The sequence below is a fragment of the Erinaceus europaeus genome, chromosome 19 (genome assembly GCF_950295315.1).
Source record: "Erinaceus europaeus chromosome 19, mEriEur2.1, whole genome shotgun sequence".
Lineage (NCBI taxonomy): Eukaryota > Metazoa > Chordata > Mammalia > Eulipotyphla > Erinaceidae > Erinaceus > Erinaceus europaeus.
Genome location: NC_080180.1, coordinates 56,551,211 through 56,575,818, shown reverse-complemented (window position 1 = coordinate 56,575,818; position 24,608 = coordinate 56,551,211). Strand labels below are relative to the sequence as shown.

Here is a 24,608-nt window from a genome sequence, read left to right as displayed (position 1 = left end):
ATAATAATAAAATAAAATATATATGTACATATATATTAAAACATTTTCCTTAAAAAAAAGATGAAGGACTGTCAAGTCACTGTGAAATGATCTTTCTTTCTTTTTTTTTAAAATCATTTTATTAGAGAAATAATGAATTACAAGACAGATGTTGTCACATGAGTATAATTTCCTGTCTCCCTGTCTTCTTCTTCTAGCGTTTGCCCTTCTTCCATAGCCAGTCAACAGCGTCAGGTTGAGCCTGACGTCAAGTTTCGAGACCTCCTTTGAATCTGAAGAGGTGGCAGTTGTTGACTATGTGGGTCACAGTCTGTCTCCCTGTGATAGGCGACAGCACACCACTCCCACCACTGCCTGGAGTTTTCTCCACCATCTTTTGCAGGGTTCCCATCTCACTCTGAACTCCCCTCCACCTCTCCTCCCTTCCCCCAACCCTCAGAGTCCCTGGTTTTGATGCAATAGGCCAGACCTAGTCCAAGTTCCACCCCGTATTCTCTTTCTTTATTGCTGCTTAAATTCCACCTCTAAGTGAGCTTATCTGCTACTCATCCTTCACCTTCAAGCTTCTCTCACTTAACACGATGCCTTCAAGTTCCGCCTAAGATGTGGCCGAGGAGAAGGACTTCATGGTATCTCATTGCTGGGCATCACTTCATTGTGAGACCACCTTCCTAAGGGGGTCTAACCTGGCCATTTGCTTTAAACAATTACAACCTCTGCCCAAAGTCCCTCCCAACTCAAATCCCCCACTGGATCTAAAATACTCATCAGCTGACAACAGGCATCCTTCATCCCTGCTGTTATGGACTGCACTGTGCTTGTCCCAAGTTCATGCACTGAAGCCCTATCATGAGAGTATTTGGAGGCAGGGAGGTGAATTATATTGAGGCCATGGGTGGGTAGTCCAACATGACTGGAATCCTTAGAAAAAGAGTAGGACCAGGGGCATGGGCACACAGAGCTGATGCCATGTGCACAGGCAATGAGAAAGAAATCCTCCCCAAACAATGGAAAGACACTCCTCAAGAGAGACCGAGCCTGCCAACACCCTGGTCATGGGATCACTATCAGAAACCAGTCTGTGTTGTTCAAGTCAGCAAGTCTAGGGTGTTGTATAATTATTATACAGCCCAAATTGACACATCACACACAACACGGTCTTCTTATTCCTCACTCATTTACATCATAAGTGGCCTGCTCCTCCAGCCTAAGGGTGAGTTTCTTGAGAGTGGCCATTTTTGCTTCAATGCTGCTCTATCTCCAGAGCCCAGAACAGTTGCTGGCACACGGCAGATGTCCAATCCGCATTTGTGACCTCAAGGGCAGGGACTACCCACTAGTGACATTAAGAGCACCCCACTAGCACCCGTGCCAACTCCAGCTAGGGATCTCAGCGTGTCCTACCCACAGCAATCAGAAGTGCTCCCCTAGACCTGACCTTTGGATTGGGGATAAGACCTTCGAGAAAATGTTGAAAGCTTTGCTACCTAGATCACAACACTCAGCAAGATGCCTCTGAGTCATTACTAAGGAGGAGTCCAGAAACATCTCAGAACAAAAGCTCTTGGCCTTCTGGGGATGGTGCCACCAGGTCTGCACCTAAGGGAACGACGGTCGTCTCTGAGCAGCCCTCACCCTGGCTGCATTTCCACCTTCTACCGGGAAAGCGTCCTTAAGAGGCTCCTGCTTATTTTGTATGCTTTTAACCACTTCCTGTAGCTTTACTGGAGACTTCCTAAAATGTGCTCTTACCCTAACCCTTTCTTCCGGATCCCCCCTCCTTAAAAAGCTTTTCCTGAGAGCATCTGAGCTTACTCACAGCAGAACCATGCACACGCGCGTACTGTTTAATTATCAGGCCGGTAACTTTGAGTCTCTGGGAAGGAGTCATCGAAATTAAATGGGGACATACTTAAAAAATTTTTTTTTCTATTTTATTTATTTATTCCTTTCTGTTGCCCTTGTTGTTGTTTTTATTGTTGTTGTTACTGATGCCATTTGTTATTGGATAGGACAGAGAGAAATGGAGAGTGGAGGTGAAGACAGAGAGGGGGAGAGAAAGATAGACACCTGCAGACCTGCTTCACCGCTTGTGAAGCGACTCCCCCGCAGGTGGGGAGCCGGGGGCTCGAACTGGGATCCTTAATGCCGGTCTTTACCTTTTGCACCACCTGCGCTTAACCCGCTGCGCTACCACCTGACTCCCTGAGGACTTGACTTGATAGGATAAGTAGTTGAAGGGAAGGGGAGGTAGAGAGAGAGAGAGAGAGAGAGAGAAACACCTGCAGCCCTGTTCATTGCTTGTGAAGCTTCCTTCCCACAGATGGGGACCAGGAACTTGAGCTTGGGTCCCTGTGCCTGGTGATGTAGGTTTTCAACTGGGTGTACCACTGCTCAGCTTCTCTTCTTAAAAATAAATAAATAAATAAAAATTCTAAAGAGAGGCTAGGGAAGAAACAAGTGACTGAGTCTAAGGTGGGGCTAGAAAACAGATTCCTGAAGTCCTCAAAGCAAACCCTAACCTCTGGAGAGGATGCCCAGTGAACAGACGTTCTCCAAAGACACAGTTACTTTTATGAGCATCAGCTGGACATTGTGCTACAGAAAACTTAAAAATAACGGTGCTAGCAGAACCCAGATTTAGCAGAGCTTCCACAGTACATTCCAAAACAAAAAAAATAAAATAAAACAAAAAACCAGTAAGCCTTCAATATGTCACTGGATTATAAGCCTTCAAGACACTCCATACCTGCCTTTCATTGTGACTATGTAGGGAATGACACACAACTAGTAATGTGATGGGGGAGGGGGACTGGATGGTGGCATACCCCAGTGAGCAAACACATTACCATGTGTAAGGACCCGGGTTCAAAGCCCAAGGCCCCAGTCGCCACTTGCAGAGGGAAAGCTTCACAAATAGTGAAGCAGTGCTGCAGGTGTCTCTTTCTTTCTATCTCTCAATGCTGCTGTGTCTATCCAAAATAAATAAATAGAAATATTTTTAAAATATGTACTGGGATAATATATATACCTTTGCCTGAGTTTTAATCTTCCAAACATTTGAGTCTAAATAAAAGATGTAAAAACAGAAATTTGAAAGGGAACCTGCAATATTTACACTTTAAATCTATACTTTAAAATTAACCTGACTAAATAATTGCCACCTTAAATATATATATGACACTATTTTCCAAAATTCCCCATTTTTTTTTCTTTACCAAGAAAGGTGGCATTGAAGATGTTTTCTTTTTCCTCCAGGGAAATCACTAAGAGAAAAGCAGTCATTTAGGGTGTGCTGCAGAGTCCTGATTTCATTTTCAGCCCAAACAAAAAGATCTATACACACATATGTAACGCAACTATTTTCACAAAGCCTGCCCTGACTCCCATTGGCGTGTCTGGAGGTTTCCAAGTCCTTCCCTTTGAACACAGCAAGGAAACCCACAGGGTCCCTTTCTCACTGTCTGTCCCAGACAAGAACAGGAGCCACTCTGGCTTGTCGATTATGCGTCTCTGTGCGCCGGGCTGCAGAAAGGATCCAAGATAAAGGCCAAGGGAAAGAGGGGCAGGAGAACACTGGGAAAAATCATTCCAGGGGTCTGATTCTGGTCACCAGTTTCTTCAGGGTAAAGATACCATCTTAAGAAAGGCACAGGCTTCAGGGGAATCCAGCAAATGTAGATCTTGAATTTTTGTTCCTAAACTTCTTTCCCAATGACTTTTTTTTTCTATCTCACAGTGCGCAGGCTCAGCAATGCGAGATGGCGAATGTCATTTCACGGGAGCGTGTGGGGATGCGGATGGTCTGATTGGGCTCCTGTCTCCCTTGCGGTGCGCTTCCTCTGCCAAGATGGTAGTGAGAGGAACAGCAATCCAGCCCCGGTCTGGGGAAGCGCAGGCTCTGCACTGATCTTTCAAGAAGTTCAGCCCAAGCATGGCTGTATTCTGTGTATTCTGGGCTGGAAAGCGTGTGTGTCTGTCTTTGCATGTGTGTCTCTGTGTGTCTGTCTGTGTGTGTGCGTGTGTACAAAGGCAACGTCCTTGGCCTCCACCTATGAGATGCCAACAGCAGTTCCCAGCCCTGAGAGCCAAAATGTCTCCAGACACTGCCAGCTGCCTGCCCTCTGCCTGTGCCCCACCTCTTGCCCCCACCCCTGTGCACCCCTGGCTGAGAATCTGCTTTAAGTTACCCTCCTCAGTAGGTCCTAGACTACTCACTTCAGTGAAGCCTCTGATCCCAGATAACAGACAAAAAGGCAGACACAGGAATAAATTTTATCAATTTGGAGCCATCAACATGGGAGGGTTGAACAGTCTGGGTGGCGGTGTAGCTGGTAGAGCACACGTTACCATATGCAAGGGCTGGGTTCAAGCCCCTCGTCTCCACTTGTGTTGGTGAGAGTTTCACTAGAGAGAGGGTTGCAGGTGTCTCCCTGTCTGTCTCCCTTTCCTCCCTCCCGTCCTTGTCTGTTTCTGTCACTGTCCATTAAAGAAAGAAATGAGGGAGCCTGATGGTGGTGCACCTGGCTGGGCACACACATTACTACACCCAAGGACCCGGGTTTGAGCCCCTCGTCTCCACTTGGGGGAGGGACTCTACATGATTAGTGAAACAGCTATGCAGGTGTCTATTCTTCTCTCTCCCTCTTTATTTCCCTTTTCCCTTTCAATTTCTCTCTATCCTATCCAATAAAAAAATAGAAAGAAAATAAATAAATAAATAAAAAGGGAAATATGCCCACCGGGAGCATGATATAGGCACAGAGCCCCCGTGATAACCATGGTGGTGAAATAAATAAATGGATAAATAAATAAGTAAAGGGGAAAAAAATGGCCACCGGGTGCACCAGAGTCATTGTGCAGGCCCCAAACCCCAGCAACAACCCTGATGGGAAATAAACACAAGCAGACATATAGGCATTTGTATTACAAAGAGTATGCTAAGGGCTTATCGGGATCATTGCTCAGATCCTCATGGTGACATCTGAGTCATATACGACTACCATCCCAGAGCGGAGAAAGGAGGTAGACAGGAGATAGCTTTCGTCACATTGAACGTTTGGGGAGCTCTTAGCCTGCCTTTTTTTTTTTATATGAGAGCAGTTGTTAATTGCTGCCAACTTGGAAGCAAAACCTTCTAATTCCGTACTCCTTTTGCAAGCATCTGAATAAATTCGATTGATGGGGTTCTGAAATGATGCCAGAGCTGAGCCGTGGTCCCCTTTCACTCCTTCCTCTCCTCTTCTCCTAAGAAATGACTACATATTTATAAAGGCCAGTCACAGACCCAGAATGGGAGCATGGCTTTCAAGATGACAGACAGGTGCAATGACTAACCTGTTCAAGTCAGAGATCTGTGTGTGTGACCCGGCTGGGGATCCAGGATCTTTGGACATTTTGATGCCGTTTGGGTAAGAAAAAAAAGCATCATTTAAAATCATCAGGAAAGTCAAGATTTAATTAAATAATAATCACAGTGGAGAATTACTTGTAAGGGGTGAGGCATATTAGACTCAAATAGAATGTTTTAAAACATTCACCAAATATTGTTAAACCTTGCTCTTAATCAGGTAAATGACTTAATTTTCCTCAAGTAGTTTTATAATTAGTGCTTAGTGAAGTTCTAGCCATCTGGTATTTTTCATTAATTGCCACCTGAGCTAATGCTCGGCCACTCTGCACGACCTCTGTCCCCCAGTTGGGGACAGCACGGGCCCCTCGGAGGACAGCTCTGCTAACAGACACACAGAGCAGCCTCTGGGGCAGGGACGGGCAAAGGACAGAGCCGGGGCTCAGGAGCGGAAAGAGAAATGAACGAGGGCTTTCTCCACAGAGGCAGGATGGCAGCCGACACACAGCAGGCAGGCTGCGGGTCTGCTTCAAAACAGGAAGGAGAGTAGGGGTCCTGGGAAACCCACTGAGCTAGAGCCCGCGGTGCAAAAGGAAGCTGGCTTTCGGACACCTTCTCGCCACACACCCAAAGACTCAATGGCAAGGTGGTGCAGTGGGCAGAGAGCCCAGAACTTGTGCACTTGGGGTTGGAGTTTGGTCCCCTGCATCACATGTCAGAGTGGTGCTCCAAATTCAGTCCCTCTCTCTTCTTCCTTTCTACCTGCCTCCCTCCCTCTTTCTCTATAGTCTTCCCTCCTCTATCTGTTCTCTCCCCCCCTCACATACACACACATTAACCAATAAATATTTGGGGCCAGGCAATGGCACACCTGGTTAAGTGTACATATTACCATGCACAAGAAGTGGGGTTCTCCCCAGTCCCCACCTGCAGGTGAAACAGTGCTGGAGGTGTCTCTCTTTCTCTCTCCTCCATTCCCTGCTCAATTTCTCTCTGTTCTATCAGATAAAGTTAAAAAATAAGTAAGAACAGTCTGCAGGGGAGCAACTCTAGAGGTCAGATAACTCCAAGGTTTTTCAGGGAACTGGGAGACTCCCTGGGGCCTCCTCTGGACTTTCACATGTGTCGCTGTAAGCAGTCAGGCTGACGCCCTGGCGTGTGCGAGCCTTTCTGGAAGGCATGTTATTATGAAGGGGCCACTCTCACAGAGGCTGAGTGACTGTGGGAGACTGTAAAAGGATCACGTTGCAGCCTCCTGGGAGACTCAGCCTTCTACAGTGTTTGATCCCCTCCCCATCAACTGGCAAGTTCTCTCGGATGTTGGAAAAGATGGCGGTGGCTGGGGTGGAAGGTGCTGGAATGGTGGTGAAGGCTGAGTGACTCATAGAAGCTTCTCAAGGTGTGGAGTAGTGCTCCTGAAATTAAGTGCTGTTATGACCCTGTGGTAATTCATTAAGAAGAGAGAATGTAGGTTACCTAGATGTAGGGTCAACTCCAGAAATAACCTTTTCGATCAGGGAAATCTATCTTCAGGCTGAGCAAAGCTCTTGAGGCAGGATTCTGTCAGCCCCTTGTTGCTGGAGGACCCCCCCCTTCTTTGATGTCCCCAGCCCCCAACCCCAATCCTAAGCACAGTCCATCGACCCCTGGTGGGTGTCCCACTTCTGTTAGCACGTGCAGCCATGTAGATGCTCCCTGAGCATGTGATTAATGTGCATCTTCTGTTACTAGCACCAGTAATGGCTAAAAAGAGGTGGTGTGGATTTCCCCAGTTTGGGGAGCTGGGTAGGAGTTGGGGCTCACTCTGGAGGCTTGTGCCTTCTGCTGTGTCCTTTGGAATCTGGCCCAGCTGCCAAGTGGGCCAGCCTGGGTCAGCTACTGAAAAGTAGAATTAGCCCACCCGGCCGAGACCACCACTGATTGTAGGGAAATTGTGAGGATGTGGTTGATCTTGGCAGGGCTTGACTTAAGGGGACATCCATCCTGTCAGTCTCTCTCTACTGAGAGGTTGAATGAGGGGGGACACAACCTCCCCAAGATTTGCCTCATCTTATCAGACTCCCTGCCTCACAAAGCACCCTGCATTCCTGATACTATGGCCTGCTCCCTTATTATCTACATAATCATCATTTTGCCTGAAAGATCCCCACCCATTCCATTCCTTTGATCTATCTTCTTTCTACCCTCAAGACCCTCCCTGCCTGCAGGGTATTATTAATCCTACCAGTTAAAACCCGTACAACAGTTGCTAAGGAAGTTCCTACCTTTCCCAGCAACATTTTGCCTTTCTCCACCCCTTTCCAAACCAAATCAAGCCATTTCTGTTTCCGACTTGCCACTTCCGGGTCCGACTCTTAAAAGCCTTGACTCTCTGATCAATAAAGAATTGAATCGCCTCGCCACCACCAGCTCTGTCCCTGGGTCATCTCTGTCGTGTCACTGAGTAGCAGCCCAGACTGGCTGTGGTCTCGATCTTTCCAACCCAGAGAGTATGCGCCCAAGAAGAGGCACCCCCACACTAGCCCAGCAACTGATCAGTCAGCCCTTGGCCAGACCCTGCCCAGGACTCAGCCAGCACCTAGCCAGCACGCAGTCAGCCTCTGCCCAGCCCTTCCCAGCCCTGCCCTGCCCAGCACCCAGACAGCACCCAGCCAGCCTGGCTGTGGAACTAGTGGATGTGTCAGCCCAGTAGCACCATAACAGTGGGGCCCTGACCACCAAGCACACAGGAGCATGAACTGAATGCCAAAGACCATTTGAAACTGCCACATGGTGGAAGCTTTGTGATTCCACCAATTGTGTGACGGACTCCGGCTCCTGGACTTGACCCTGCTCGATGAGGCCCTGGGCCAAAAAGCAACAAGGGCAGGGGGAGGGGAGGCAGGTGCTTGGGAGCCCCCTTCCAGGATCACTCCAATTTGTCTGATTTCTCACATCATTCTGGCTGTTAAGAAAAAAAAAAAAAGTCTGCAAAACTTGTACAGTGAAATCATAACCACAGCCCCTGAAAACCCAACTTTCACAAGCTGACAAATGAGCTGTCGTTCTCATAATCCACCACCAAATACAACAAGGATGTTTCTAAGATGCCGATGTTACAAAGAGGCCTCGTGTCCCTCTCCTTGGCCTCCTCCCCCACCCCAGGAACATGAGACAAGAGTGAAAAAGGTCAGTACCTAAGACCCAAGCAACTGGACGAAGGACAGACCATACAATCACAACCACCAACCTGGGGTGGGACTTCTCCCAAGGGTGGAGACTAAGCGGGGATTTCAAGGATGAGACTAACAGGAGCCAGACTGACCTCAGAGGTGGGAAGCAGGGGGCTGGGTGGTGGTGCTCCCGGTTGAGTGCACACATTACAGAGCACAAAGACCCAGGATCAAACCCCTGCTCCCCTCCTACAGGTAGGAAACTTCAGAAGCAGTAGAGTAGTGCTGCAGGAGTCCCTCTTTCTCTTTCCCTCTCTGCCTGACCCTTCCGTCTCAATTTTTTTCTGTCTCTATCCAATAAATAATAATAAAACGGAGCGAGGGGGAAGTCAGGAGGTGGCGCAGTGGGTTAAGTGCAAAGCGCAGGGACTGGCGTAAGGATCCCGGTTCCAGCCCCTGGTTCCCCACCTGCAGGGGAGCCGCTTCACAGATGGTGAAGCAGGTCTGCAGGTGTCTGTCTTTCTCTCCCCCTCTCAGTCTTCCCCTCCTCTCTCCATTTCTCTCTGTCCTATCCAACAAGGACAACATCAATAATAACTACAACAACAAAACAACAAGAGCCACAAAGGGGAATAAAATAAATTAAAAAAAAAAAAAAACAGAGTGAGGAGAACAGAGCACTGACAGAATAGCTCACTTGGATACTGCTCTGCTTTGCCACGTGTGAGACCCAGGTTTCATCCCGCTGGCCTCTGCTGCACTGGAGGAATATTTGGCACTATGGTCTCTCTTACATTCTCTGTGACTATCTGATGAAGAAGAGCAGGGTGGGCACTAGAACATTCTCTGGAGGCTGCCTGGCATTGGCACTGAGCACAGAGTAGAGGGATGTCATCAACCTTCTTAAGACACTCTGTACCATGACAAACCACAACAGTCACAGTGGTCACAGGTTTTTTTTTTTAATACTTATTTATTTATTCCCTTATGTTGCCCTTGTTTTATTGTTGTAGTTATTATTGTTGCTGTTATTGATGTTGTTGCTGTTGGATAGGACAGAGAGAAATGGAGAGAGGAGGGGAAGACAGAGAGGGGGAGAGAAAGATAGACACCTGCAGACCTGCTTCACCGCCTGTGAAGCGACTCCCCTGTAGGTGGGGAGCCGGGGCACGAACCGGGATCTTTAAGCCAGTCCTTGCGCTTTGGACCACATGCTCTTAACCTGCTGTGCTACCCCTCGATTCCCAATCACTGGAGTTTTAATGTGTGTTGTCCATTCTTTTTAGAGAAGCTCCCCTCTGCCCCCACCATGGCCTAACCGTGGGGAGAAGCCAGGCAACTCCATAGCTGGCACGGGCAAAGAAGGGCGAGCAGAGGGGTGGAGCCTGGCAGAGGTAAGACCTAGCAGCTGAGGGACTGGCACAGGGAGCCCTCCCAGGATGGGCGGGGACTTGGGCGGGTGACTGGGGCGGGGGAGGGGAAGGCCCAGGGAGAAAGGGGGAGTGGCTGGAGAGGAGGAGATTGCATGCAGAGGGGCTGGGTGGGTGGCAGCTCTATTTTGAAGGCACACACGCACCAATGTATCCAGAAGAGTGACTGAATTAGCATGCATTAGTTGGAAGCCAAGGAAAATAAACAGTGAAGCAGACGGAGGTCAAAAGACAGTTTGCTCAACTGAGAAAAAAAAATTAGGTAATAGCTAATTAAGTGGTCAGGCGCCAAGACTCGGCAGCAGTGGGGCAGGGCTGTCTGTTCTGGGCCCAGCAGCCCAGCCTCACCCGCGGTCTCTCAAACAGGCCTGTGTTCTGACCACACAGCATGGCCTGTAGTGCCCAAGGGGGAGCTTCACAGAGCCCAGGCCACTGCAAATACACTTGGTGAGCAGTAGTTAGACCGGGTGGGGAGCCTGCCTTGCCTGTGCATGGTCCAGGTCAAGCCCAGGCACTGCCAGGCAGGGTCCCAGCACTAGGGAAAGCTCTGACGCCATGGTCTCTCTCCCTCTTTCACATATTCAAAGACCTGGCTCATTAAAATAAAATAAAAACCAGAGCTGGGTGGTGGTACACTTAGTAGAGCCTGTATTTTACCACGTGCAAGGACACAGGTTGAAACCTGGGTCCCCATTTTTAGGGGGGGAAGCTTCATGAGCAGTGAAGCAGTGCTGCAGGTCTCCCTCACCCTCTCCCTCTCCCTGTCCCTCTCCCTCTCCCTCTCCCTCTCCCTCTCCCTCTCTCTTCTTAATTTTCTCTCTGTCTCTATCAAAATAAAATTAAGAAGGAAAAAAAATGGTTTCCAGAAATGGTGGATTCATTGTATAGGCACCAAGCCTCAGCAGCAACTCTGGTAGCAACATAAATAAGTAAACACACAAGTAAACAAAAAGCAGTAGGAAATAGAAGAAAGTACACTTTTCAAGTAACAAGAGTAGAAAAAAAAAAAAAAGAAAAACCTGGAATCAGTTTTGCAGAAACATAGACTTTTGTACATTTCTGTCAAGGCTTAGTCAAAGTGAAAACTGTAGAGCTCTCTCCGCTCTCTCCACACCGGGAGGAAGGCGGCTCTGGGCTCCCCTGCAACTCGCGTGCAGTCGCCCCGGTTAGTGGGGCTCGGCAACACAACCGTGTGGAAGCCGGTTACACACCAAAGTTCTAGGACACATACACTGGTCTGACTGAGCCCGCTCCACCTGTACTAAACGCTCCCTGGAAATCCTTCACACCGGCGATGCAGAGCACACAGCCTTTGGTGCATGGCCCCAAGCTGGAGACTCTGGCTACCTCAACACAGAGGCCAGAGGACAGAGCCCTCCGGTGCTTCCTTCCCCTGATCCTGAGGAGACACAGCCTGTACAGGGGGCCCGGGTGTGGGGTGGGGTGGGGTGGGGAGCAGAGCGGGGAGGGAAAGCCAGCACCAGAGCCTCCCCCCAAGTGAGCATCCCAGACCTGCTGCTTGTCCCAAGGGCCGGTCTAAAACTCTTCTGGGGAGGGAGCCAATGTCAGGGGCTGCAGCTACAAAACCAAAACCCGCCAAGCCCCTTTCCGGAGACCCACTTTGTCCCAAAAGATCCTCTTTGGCTTGCTTTCTCTGTGCAAAAACAGGTACAAATACAGATCCTTCTTGGGAGCAAAGAGGGTGTTGCAAACCATTCAGGAAGGGGGTTGAAATGGGTGCCTGTCTTCAGACTCTATTTCCATGTTACAATGGTCTTATGAGTCAAATGACGAAGTGGGTGTGACTTTGATGCAGACGTTACCAGCAGTGAGAGAATCTCACAACGTCCCCACCCACGCAAGTCTCCGTGTGTGTGTGCGTGTGTGCATGTGTGTGTGTGTGTGTGTGTGTGTGTGTGCGTGTGTGTGTGTGTGTATGTGTGTGTCTGTGTGACTCCAGGCCCCACTCTCTTGCAAAGCCACCTGCCCCCTCCTGGGACTCAGTCCTCATCTCATGGAAGAGCCAGTTGCTGGAAAGAGCCCCAGTGTCCCTCTCAGATGAGTCACCAGCACAGAGAGGTTCAGCACAGCCCAAGACTGCAAAAGGGCAGCGGGGCTGCCTGCTCCTCAAGGCAGCTGTTCAGCCTGGGACCGTAAGTGCTGGCCATCAAGAAAGCCAGGGAGCAGCAGCCTGGCCACGTGCATAGGGGCTGGTGAACTGGACTCTCAAGCACGAGGTTCCAAGATCAATCTGGCATCGTATACACCAGAGTGATACTCTGGCTCTGTTCTCCTCTCTCCTTCTCTCTCTCTCTCTCATAAATAGATTGCAGCTACCACAGACAGACAAACAGCATTGCAGATACAGGTGCAGAAGCTCTATGGACCAGCTGAAGGTGGACAGATACAAACCATCTCTAATACACAAGAAAGCCTCCACGCGTCCACAAGAACCTTTAGTATATCAGCAGCCATTGGCCAGGCGCACCTGGTTGAGCGCACACATTACAGTGCACAGGAACCCAGGTTCAAGCCCCTGGTCCCCACCTACAGGGGGAAAGCTTCACAAGTGGTGAAGCAGAGCTGCAGGTGTCTTTTTATCTCTTTCCCTCTCTATCTTACACACCCCCTCAATATCTCTTTGACTCTATCCAATAATAAAAATATAACAAAACAAACAAACAAACAGCCCCCATTTGTCAGTGAGCGCCTGAAACATCTGCCCATCCCTCTTGGCACAGAAGATTATGGTCTAAAGCTCATGGAAGTAATAGAACATGGGGCATATGGCACAAGAACTTTTCTCCAGCTTCCAGATTAAAAGGAGTAGAAGTGACTTATATCTTCTCTAGGAAAAAAAAATAAATTAAAAAAAAAAGCGGGGACATAAAGCTATTCCCAGCCGACTGCCGAGGTGCCAAGTTTCTGTCAACTGCCTGGTTATAATTTGGAGAGCTAGAGTTAAATTTTATCTCTTGGAAAGTGTAGTTCTCAGAAAGTGATGTAAGGTCATTGTAGGCAACTTTTAATCAGGTTTCAAGATGGCAGCCCTGGTTCCCTGGTGCTCTAGGTGAGTCCTGGGCTCTCTTGTTCCAGCTGGAGAGGGACATGAGGTTTCTTTCCACGCTCCTGTCTTGAGGAAATTCACAGGGCTCAGAGGGCCATGGCTCCTGCAAGCTTCTGTTCCTTCCTAGCTTGGCTTGTGATGAATGCCTGCCTCCTCTCGCTCCCTTTGCCACATCTCTTTCATGGGTAGAAAGCAAGAGAAGAGGGAAAGGGAGCATAATGGTTTTGCAAAAGTAGTTCTTTCTTTTTTTTTTTTTAATTATTTTTATTAATTTATTTATTTATTCCCTTTTGTTGCCCTTGTTGTTTTTATTGTTGTAGTTATTATTATTGTTGCCATCATTGTTGGCTAGGACAGAGAGAAATGGAGAAAGGAGGGGAAGACAGAGAGGAGGAGAGAAAGACAGACACCTGCAGACCTGCTTCACTGACTGTGAAGTGAGTCCCCTGCAGGTGGGGAGCCGGGGCTCAAACTGGGATCTTTACACCAGTCCTTGCATTTTGCGCCACCTGCGCTTAACCCGCTGCACTACAGCCTGACTCCCCAGCAAAAGTAGTTCTTTCATGCCTTGGATTCAGAGGTACCAGGTTCAACCCCTAGCACCATCACAAGCCAGAGCTGGGATCTGGTTTTAAAACAGAATGTTAAGAGAAGAGGAGATGAGGAGAGGGGAGGAGAGATAGGTGGGAAGAAGAGGGGAGGAGAGGGAGGGAGGGTAGAGGGGAGGGGAGAGGAAGAGAGGGGAAGGGAGAGAAGGGGAAGGGAGGGGAGGGGAGAGAAAGAAAAAGAGGAAGAGAAAGAGGAAGAGAAAGAGAAAGAGAAAGAGAAAGAGAAAGAGAAAGAGAAAGAAAAAGAAAAAGAGAAAGAGAAGAAAGTGGTTCTAGCTACTCAGATCTTCGCCCATGTCAATAGGACTCAGTCCTGGCTGTATGGTACCATTATTTGAGAATTAAAAAAAAAAAGCCACCAGTATCTGGGTCCTATTTTTTAAAGTGCTTTATTTATTTTATTTTAATAAGAGAAATACAGAGAGAGAGAGGCCAGAGCACTATTAAACTCTGGCTGGGGGTTGAACCGGAGACCACAGAGCCTTAGGCATGAAAGTCTTTCGCAGAACCATCATGCCTTCTCCCCAACCCTCTGAGTCCCATTCTAGCCCAACCAAGTAAGACTTTCTGAGCCTGGGGAAGAGCCCTGACACAAGGGGTGTTGGCGATCCACCCCAGGGCTGTATATCTGCTGACTATTTGCTCTATCTGAACCCCCTTCTTTCCCTGGGGCCCTGGCATGGCTAAGCCCTCCAGCATAGTGTAGGTCTCCCAAAAAAAGCAGGAGTTGAGGGGCTCTGCATCCCTAAAAGCCCCTCATCACTTGCCCCAAAGAGGGGCAATGCTTTCTCTCTGTCTGCCTTCCGGCTCCTCAAAAGATTAACAATGCAAAGATAAAGGACTATGGTCTCCAAAGCCCACCTGCCTGAGTGCAGGTGACAGAATTCCTTCCTCGATCAGCCCAGAAAGGCTTCCACAGGGGCTGCCTGACCCCTAGCCCCCTTCCCCACAGGTGGCTGAACTGAGTCTGGGTGCCCTGACTCCGGGGAGTAACTTTCCCTATGAAGGATGAAAAGGGAGGATTCAGGCAAGGGGGTGGAGGGGAGGGATACAGAGAAGAGGTCAGACTTCTCCACCACCATCTCTGAGGAACCACCAGACCAACTGGGGGCAGGTGGAGGAGGATGGGGGTGGGGGAGCTCAGTGTCCCTTGGAAAGATCATTCCACTAGTGATTTTCTTTTCCTCTCCAAAACCCCTACCGGGTTCCACTGAATCATCTTTATGCTTCACTTCAGTCCAAGAAGCAAGAAAGACTCCCCCTGAATCGCCCAGCAAGAAAGAAACAAGTGTTTGCCTCTGCTCTTGGGGAAACAAGTAAGGCCGGTCCATGCTTGAATCTGCCCCTGTGCCCAGGTCCTGCGGGCGGCTGGGGCGGCGGGGGCTGGCACAGAGGCCCCACGCTCAGTGCCCACAAACAGCTGCGCCCGGCGGCCAGAGCAGGTGCATGCACAGAGCCCCGCTCAAACACATGTCCTTGGACAATGCTGCCGTTATGACACCGAGGGGCAGCCCTGGGCGGGCTGGCCCAGACTTCACTACACTTGACCATGGGGAGGGCTGCAGCCTCAGCTGTGTCATCCCAGGGAGCTGGACACTGGGTCCTGATGACAGTCACCACCAGGTAGAGTCCCCCATACACACACCCAGGTGGGCACAGGGGCTCTTCATTACAGGGGCATGACCAGCCAGAGTTAGTGAGATTTAAAAAAAAAAAAATGCCTCTAGAAAATAAAAAAAGAATTCCTTCCCTTCCACCCTTTCTTCTCCTCCCCTGGGTCGCTGGGGCCACAGTCACCAAGTTTACATTAGAACCCAGTGTGTGCGCACACGCACGCACACGCACGCGCACACACACACACCCACCCAATTACCCATGCAGCTCACTCCCCGGTGACTTTCTTGCAGGTTGCTAGGTAACAGTGCATACAAGTCAGGTTCCAGGACCTCGCCTAAGCCACCATAAAATAGCTGCCTGGGCCGTTTGCATAAATAGTGCGCGTTTCTTATCTGTGTGCTGATGCCCATTGATCGGTCGGTAAACACTCCGGCTGCCAGTGCGTAAACAAATCCCGTCAGTGGAGAAGTGAGCACGCCCCCCCCCGCCTGGGGTGCAGCTCCCCACCCCTGCCAGGCCCGCCAACCCCCAACCCCCAAAGGCTGGCTCTGCTTGTCTGGCTCCTGCAAGCTGCTCACAGCAGTCCTGGGTCCTCTCTTGTGCTCCCAGAGGCTGCTTCAGGAAGCTAATTACAGGCTGGCAGGGGGCACCGCAAGCCTGGCTCAGCAGACCCCGAGGATCCACAGGCCAAACCTCCTTGATTCAACAGCTCCTGGATGGCGGTGGAAGATGGGGAGCCCTGTCTGGGAGAGTGACCGGGCTCCACTTTGAGTGCCCATCCCATGTGTGTGTGTGTGTGTGTGTGTGTGTGTGTGTAAAGAATCCCCGCCCACTCCCTTCTGAGCTTGCTAAGGGAATGTGACATTCACACTGGATCCCTTGAAGAAGACACTTAGGTGCAGAAAAACTGACACATTTGCTTGGCCACAGGCAGGAAAGGCTACCCAGGAAGGACCAGAGTTTGTCCCCCCACCCCGACCAGGTGAAATGCTAAAAGATCAGCAGCACAGTGAAAACTGGGGCCGAGGCAACAGCACAGTGGTAGTCACAGGACTTGCAAGCAAGACCTCCCAGTTCCGTCTCTGACACTTCCAGCAGCCAGCACGGAGCAGGACACTGGGCAACACAATAAAACCAGACACAAGGAATCACCACCTCCCTTCACATTTCCTGTTTCTTCCTTCCTTCTTTCCTGTCTTTCTTCCTTTCTCTCACCAGGTTTGTCACTGGGGCTTGATGTCTGCACAGCACCATTTCTGGTGGAGATATATATATATATATATATATGGAGATATATATATATGCCTCCAGGGTTATCAAGGGGGCTCAGTGCCAGCACTACAAATCCACTGCTCCTGGAGGCCATTTGGGGAGACAGAGAAGGAGAGAGAAAGACAGACACCTGCAGACCTGCTTCACTACTTGTGAAGCGTCCCTACTGCAGGTGGGGAGCAGGGGCTCGAACCTAGATCCTTGTGAGGGTCCTTGTGTTTAGTACTGTGTGTACCATCACGTGGCCAGTGGCCATATTTTTTTCCCTTTTAGCTACAGGGCAAGAGATGGGAGTGGGGGAGAGACAAAAAGGAGAGACAACCTGCAGCAGGCGCGCTTCATTTCCACTGCTGGTGAAATTTCCCCTGCAGATGGGGACTGGGGTTTTGAGGCCTCATGGATGCTGACGTATGTACTCTACTGGGTGAGCCACCACCTCTGCCCTCCCCCACTCTCAGCCCTATTTTCAGACAAATTTCAGTATAAAACTCCAGGGGTCCAGGAGGCAGCACGGTGGCTAGAGTCCTGAGCCTTAAAGAATCAAGTTCCCCAATCTGACCTCCAATATGGCATGTGTCCAAGTGATGCTCTGGTTCTCTCTCATTAATACTAATTACAGAAAGACTCCACGTCTCCAAACGAACACCACTGCTTAGACTAGCATGGAAGAAGGAGGAAGAAGGGAGAGGAGCCATAAGGTCCTCCGTCATCACGGTTCAAGGTCACAGTCCTACAGAAGTAGAGCTGCCCTCACTTCTGGAGGCCCACACACGCCTGCTGACCTGTGTACCCCAGCTTGCTGCTTCCCCCACCATCTCCCATCTCTCCTCCTTCCTCCCCACTAGCAACTCGTCCTCCCGGGGGACCAAGGCCCAGATGACCGGGTCCTTCCAGAGAAGCCTCCTTGCAGGGTCAAGGCGCACAGGGACTTCAGAGTGCAGCTGACCCTCCGAGTCCACCTGGTGATGACATTTCATGAAATGTGACTCGCAGACCCTTTAAAGGAAGGCGGGCGACCAATTATTCTCCATTTAAAAGGGTATTGTCAATCTCCAAAGAGCTGAAATGGCATTTGGGAATCGTTCCAGGGACAGCCCTCCTCCCCTGAAAGACCGAGCCTAGTCTCGGCCGACCTTTCCCCGCCAGCCACGGCGTCTTTAAAATTTTAAATCGTTCACTTAAAACACCGAGGGAGGAGCAGCCTCTCCCCACCACACATTGGATCAATCCAGAAGAATCCGAGCAAAAGGGGTTCCTTCCATGTCCCCACACCCCCTTGTTCAAAACCACGATGATCCCAACGACATGTCTATAAGTGACCAAAAGCTAGACGAAACATCTCAGATCTCAGGTCATTTGATGGCTGCAGTTATTACTTTTGCCAATTAATAAAGGTAAATATTTATGATTTATATTTGAGTTAATTTTTAAATGTTGTTTATTATTGGATAGAGAGAGAGAGAAATTCAGAAGGGAGAATGAGGTAGAGAGAGACAGACAGAGAGAGACAGAAAGAAACCTGCAGCCCTGCTTCCCCACTCTCCTGAAGCTTTTCCCCTGCAGGTGGTGACCAGGGGCTTGAACCTGTATCCCTGAGCATTATAATGTGTGTGCTTAACCAGGTGTACCACTGTCTGGCCCCTCCAGTTCTTTTTCTTTCCTAAAAGGGGTTGAGATAGTTGGAAAGAAAAAAAAAATTAATGCCATTTGACATGAGGTTTGGTGTAATCACATCCGGAAAGACAGAAAGTTCAGCTGAAGAAATAGCTCATTGAGTGTGGTACCTGCCTTGCCCAGCACGTGCTACAGGTCTGAGCCCAGGCACTGCAAGAGAGGTGCTACGGCACCAGAGAAAGCGTCAGAGCTGGAGTGCCTCTGTCTGTCCATCTGCCTGGGTGTCTATTTATCTGTCTGAATGAAAAAGTGGTCAGGAGCAATGAAACTGTACACATGTGAGCATTTATGTCTACAAAAAAAAAAAAAAGCATAGGATGAAAGACAGAGTTAGCGTGTGATGGGTTAAAGGTTTCAGTCCTCATCATGAAAATGTAAAGTGTGAATGTACTTAATGCCAAAGACTGTATGCTTCAGGGGGCAGGGATGGCACACCTGGTTGAGTGCAAACGTGACCGTGCACCAGGACCCAGGCACCAGCCCCACTCCCTCCCTACAGGAGAAAGCCTCAGGAGTAGTGAAGCAGACTGCAGGTATCTGTCTTTCTCTCTCTGTCGACCTCCCCTTCTCCTCTCAATTTCTCTCTGCCCTATCAAATAAAAACAAAAGTAATAATAAATAGATTTTTTAAATTAAATAAATAAATAAATAAAGGAAAAATAGTTACCGGGAACGGTGGATTCATTGTACAGGCACCAAGCCCTAGCAATAACCCTGGTGTCAATAAAAAAGAAATTAGGAACAGGATGGCAGAGGACCCAGTGGGGTTCCACTGTTATGTGGAAAACTGGGAAATGTTCTGCATGTACAAACTACTGTATTTAATTTTGAGTGTAAAACATTAATCCAATTTAAAAAAAAGAAATTAAAAAAAGTCTGTAACAGACATCTCTGCACACATATGCTTTAAATGCCTTCCAAACCAAGGTGATAAAGAACATGAATAGGGGCCAGGCAGTAGCACACCTGGTTAAGTGCACATGTTACCATGAACAAGAACCCAGGTTCTAGGCCGCAGTTCACACCTATGGGGGAAAGTTCTATGAGTGGTGAAGCAGTGCTGCAGGTGTCTGTCTGTCTGTCTGTCTCTCTCTCTCTCTCTCTCTCTCTACTCCATCCCCATTTACTTCTCAGTTTCTCTGTCTTATCAAATTAAATAAATAGTTAAAAATACTAAACAAAATTTACTTTAAAAAAATAAAGTGAATAAGAGAAGATACAAAAACAGTAATGCAGAGACAAGTTAAACAGAGAGAGTCCAAGGTCTCTCCTAGAGCTGTCACAGCCAGTTCACCATATCCCCTGTCCCGCCGCCCCCCCCAAACATGAAAGGACAAAGTCAGGAGATAGATGCCCAACCCCTGCAGCTTTCAGTCCTAAACTGCGATAACACAGACGAGGAGCAAGGGACCAACTACAAATGCAATCAGCCAAAGGCCAAGAAGAGCATGCAGCAAAGTGGAGACTGCCCACAGAAAATAAGGGGGGTGTGTGTGCAAACCATCTGGTCCTACCAGGATTCCTTAGACGGCCGAGAACACTGGTAGAGAAGGAAAGTGAAGGCAACCCTGTTCAAGTACCTGACAGCTTCATGAGAAAATCAGACGCCATCTTAACAGAGATGTCCTGGCTGAACAGAGCGGACGCACTGTTGGCCACGTACTCGGAGGGGTCTTTCAGCTTGGTGTGGTTGGCCGGCCTGTCGGGGGTGCCCAGTGCGAAGGAGGCCGGCAGACCGTTGTCGTCCTTGGGTTCCTCCTTGACCAGCAAGGGCGAGACGCCGGCCCCCCCCTGGCTAGTCCTCTCCGGAGTCCCGGCCGCCGTGGTGGCCCCCGCTAGCTTGGTCCCTCCTCCTTCCCGCAGCTGCCCCAGGCAGGCACCATCACTGAGGTGGGGGGAGCCCTTGACCTCGGGGTCTGGGAGCTCCTCCTTCACCTTGGCTTCTGTCCTCAGGAAGTGCTGATGGCAGCGCATGTGGAGTTTCAGGCTGAAGTGGCGTGAGGAAGTGAAAGGGCAGAGCTGGCACTGGAAGGTCTCTCCCCGGTCCTGGTGCTGGTGAACCTGTCAGGGAAGCAGGAACAGTGAGTGGAAAACAAGGACGTTCAGCCAGGCAGCTGGTCAACCTCGTCCTTCCTCCCCACCACCATCGGCCCCCATTGGCTTCCCAACGCAAGGAGGAGGCCCAGAACCAGGGGAGCAGCTCATGGTCTGCTCTGGGAAGCAAGGCTGGTCCACAAGGGTTCAAAGGTTGCGACATGAGCCAGGCTGGGTGCTGTGGGGCAAAGGAGGGTGTGTGCAGTGGGACCCTCTTCACATTCTAGCCACTCCATCATGGCCATGTCTTCAGAGGAAATACTACAAGCTCAGCTCAGGGGCTGCCGAGTAGCTAACGGGGGGGGGGGGGGGGGTGTTCCTTGTTCTGCCATATGTGTGTTACAGGTTCAAGACTCTGCCACACCAAATGTGAGTTCTTGGGTGTTCTCTCTCTATTTATCTGAAAAATGTCTGTCCAGAGTAGTGAAACTGCAAGTCTGAGAGTCCCCAGGATTCAAAAAGAAAGAAAGGAAGAAAGAAAGAGGAAAGAGAGAAAGGAAATATCTAGCTTGAGACAGGCCCAAAGAAGACAGTCCCCTAAACCTAATTCTGATTGGGTTCAACATATGGCACTCAGTGCTTAAACAACTGGGAGAAAGTCTAAGGTCGCCCGATAAAGAGAGGACTACAAAAGTTGGATAAGGGCAAGAGACTGGCCACATAGTAGTGGCCCTTTTGATCACTAGCACACCACCTCATCATCTGGGGTCCTAGTTAGGGAATCCTTGGACTCCCACACAAATATAATGGGTCCCTCTCTTCACCACCACTGGTCATGCACATCAGGAAGAGCATCACAAGCCCTCTTGTGGGCCCTCCCAGGACCTTACCCTCACCATAGAGCAGTTATGGTAGGGACTGCCCCAGTCTCTGAAGGGAGGTTGGGGTATCCTGCCCTGCCACTTGAGGAAGACTAGGCCTAAAATTAGTGCAGCCAGCAATGTTCCCCAGCTGCAAGCTCAGGCCAATAGGGGACTCAGAAGTTACTCAAGCTCTGGTTCTAAATACACACACACATGCACAGGCACACGCACACGCACACACAAGTCAGGTGGATGGCTGTAAATAGTTAATTATATTCACAGATTTTGTTTTTTTCAAGAATGGGAGCTACTCACTGCCCTAATCCAACTTGCTGTCCCTTTTCTCTACTCAAACAATTTTCTCAGACAATATTTATATCCAACTCCAGGCTAGCTATCAAACTCAAGCAAATCCATCATAACTGTGTTCCCCCAGGAACATGCCTTAAGACGGACTTTCTAGCTTTCCTCTATGCAAAGATCCCTAATCTCATCTGCTCTATCCCTCCTTTTGGGTTCCTATGTATTACCCATTTTGTCTCAATTTATGTCCTGCCACTTCCAGACAACCAGTTTGCAGATGCTACCATGATGCCAGCCCGACTTCTCTGGGCAGATGACCCCACCAGTGTGTCCTGGAACCTTGCCTCTCCAGAGCTCTGGCCCACTGGGGAAGGACAGAAACAAGGTGGGGGTATGGACTGACCTGCCAAGGCCCATATCCAGTGGGGAAGCAACTACAGAAGCCAGACCTTCTACCTTCTGCTCCTCCAAAACAACCTTGATCCAGACCCCCAGCAGGGGAGAAGTGACAGGATGAAGATAAGAGGACTCTGCACTCCAGCTCCATCAGCACCCGGAGAGAGAGAAGAAAAAGGAGAGGGACACATGGAGGCAGTAATGTTGTCATGAGTGACTTGGAGGGGAAGAGAGGATTGGATCAGGAAGGAAAGGGGGGCAACTATGTCTGAATGTGGACGGACAGTTGTAGAGATGACGGCGGGTCCATGTGGTGGCTTGCAGTGGGGGGACTGAAGATTCAGAACCCTGGCGGTGGGAATGGAGAGGATTTATACCCGTTGACATGTAATTTTGTAAATCACTATTAAGTCACTCATAAAATAAAATAAAAATCCAGCTTGTATGTGAAATAAGTAAAGAAGAAATAGACACCTGCTGGGGCTCAGGCGGTGGCACACCTGGTCGAGCGCACGTGCTGTAATGCGTAAGGACCCAGGTTCAAACTCCCGGTCCCCACCTGCAAGGGGAAAGCTTCACAAGTGGTAAAATAGTGCTGCAGGTATCACTCTTTCTCTCCATCTCCTGCTTCTCTATCAATTTCTCACTGCCTGTCTCTATTTACTAGGTAAAATACACACACATATATATTTTTTAATATTTTATTTATTTATCTGGGTAGAGACAGAGAAAACTAGAGAGGGTACTGAGGAGATAGAGAGGAAGAGAGTTAGAGAGACACCTGCAGCACTGCTTCAACTTGTGAAGCCTTCCCCCTGCAGGTGGGGAACAGGGGCTTGAACCCAGGTCCTAGCACATTATAGCATGAGCACTCAGCCAAGTGTACCACCTTCCGGCCCCAGTAAAAATATCTTTAAAAAGAAATCTCGCACAAGGACCGGCATAAGGATCCTGGTTCAAACCCCGGCTCCCCACCTGCAGGGGAGTCGCTTCACAGGCGGTGAAGCAGGTCTGCAGGTGTCTGTCTTTCTCTCCCCCTCTCTGTCTTCCCCTCCTCTCTCCATTTCTCTCTGTCCTATCCAACAACGACAACAACAATAATAACTACAACAATAAAACAACAAGGGCAACAAAAGGGAATAAATAAATAAAATAAAAAAAAAAAAAAAAAGAAATCTCAGCGGCCAGGCAGTGGCGCACCTGGTTGAGCGTACATGTTCCAATGTGCAAGGACCCGGGTTCAAACCCCTGGTCCCCACCTGCAGGGGGAAAGTTTCATGAGTGGTGAAGCAGGGCCATAGTTGTTTTTGTCTCCCTCCTTCTCTCTCAATTTCTCTGTCTCTATCAATAAATAAACTTAAAAAAAATAAAATAAGTCTCCATTCTTTAAAAAAAAAAAAACTTATGGGGAGTTGGGCTGTAGTGCAGCGGGTTATGTGCACATGGCGCGAAACTCTAGGACCAGCCTAAGGATCCCGGAGCCCCCGGCTCTCCATCTGTGTGTGTGTGGGGGGGGTCCCTTCACAAGCAGTGAAGCAGGTCTGCAGGTGTCTATCTTTCTCTTCCCATTTCTGTCTTCCCCTCCTTTCTCCATTTCTCTCTGTTTATCTGGTAACAACAACATCAATAACAACAATAATAATAATCACAACGATGATTAAAAAAAACAAGGGCAACAAAAAAGGAAAATAAATGAATGAATAAAATATTTTTAAAAATACTTATGATGGTTTCACTCAGATGTGAGATATAAATAACAAACACAAATTATTAATTTGCAAAATAACAATAGCCAAATTGGATCTTAAGTTATGAAAATAATGATGCTTATCAGAGGGGAGAGGGAGAGGGGAATGCAAAGGCCTCCTGCTGGGTAGTGCCACATCTAGTAGAATATATGGGGGTTACAGTACACAAGGACCAGGGTTCGAGACACCCCCCCCACCACTACCTCCACCTGCAATGGCAAAGTTTCAGAATCAGTGAAGCGGCACTGTAGGTCTGTCTCTCTCTACCTCTGCCTCCTCTCTCAATTTCTCTGTCTTTACCCAAAGTCAACAGATATTTAAAAAGAAAAAAAAATTAAGAAAACAGAGGAAATTCTGAATTCAAAAAAGGAAACACAACAACATTGGGGAAAGTCAGCTGAATAAGCACACATGATGACTAGCTAGAGACTAGAAAGGCCTCTACATTCAGGAATCTCTCTTGTAATCCTAACACTTCCTCTGGACCTGAGTCCTGTCCCCCGGAGAACGAGCTGATTTGCCAGCATGACTTGCACTCTGAAGCTGCTTTTCAAGATACTTAACTTTGGGGAAAGTCATGTCTCCAAGGTGCTCACAGGCAGAGGAACTGAAACCTCAGTGTAGCTTGAGCAAAACCACCCAGGAGGAGCAGATGGGAAAAACACCAAGGCCTGGTATCTGCATTCTCCAACAGAGGAAAGCAGAGTTTCTAGGCAGGGGATGGCGTGCCCCATGCCACCTTTCTAAGGTCTGCAATGGATGGAGGTGGGCACTGCTACCTACAGAAATCACAAGGTACTTTGGGCTTCCTGCCGCAACCTTCGGGGGAAGAAATCTCTGCAGTGGCTGCCAGGCCAGGCTGGCAGGTGATCCAAAGCGTCCCCATTCATCTCTGCCAGTGAACTCCTGCGCTCACGGGCTACACCCTGCTATTTCGGGCCTGGCCCTCCCCAGAGTAGAAACTGCCAATTGTGTCACTGTGGGCCAGCCCATGGGGGGCGGGGAGTGATTAGTGATTAGTGGCATTAGTGTGATCTGGACAAGTCCAGTGACAGGAATGCAAAGCCAAAGGCCCCCCCCTCCCCTCTCAGCAG

At 49.2% G+C, this 24,608-nt stretch overlaps 1 protein-coding gene across 4 annotated transcripts in view; it reads right to left on the bottom strand.

Moving 5' to 3' along the window:
• The window catches only part of ZNF827 (zinc finger protein 827), a 200,550-nt gene that overhangs the window by 110,343 nt on the left and 65,599 nt on the right, over nucleotides 1–24,608 (bottom strand). For all 4 annotated transcript variants that reach the window (XM_060178999.1, XM_060179000.1, XM_060179001.1 and 1 more), the window contains one exon: nucleotides 19,751–20,231. In XM_060178999.1, the coding sequence (XP_060034982.1) occupies nucleotides 19,751–20,231 (481 nt within the window). The remainder of the gene's footprint in view (nucleotides 1–19,750; nucleotides 20,232–24,608) is intronic.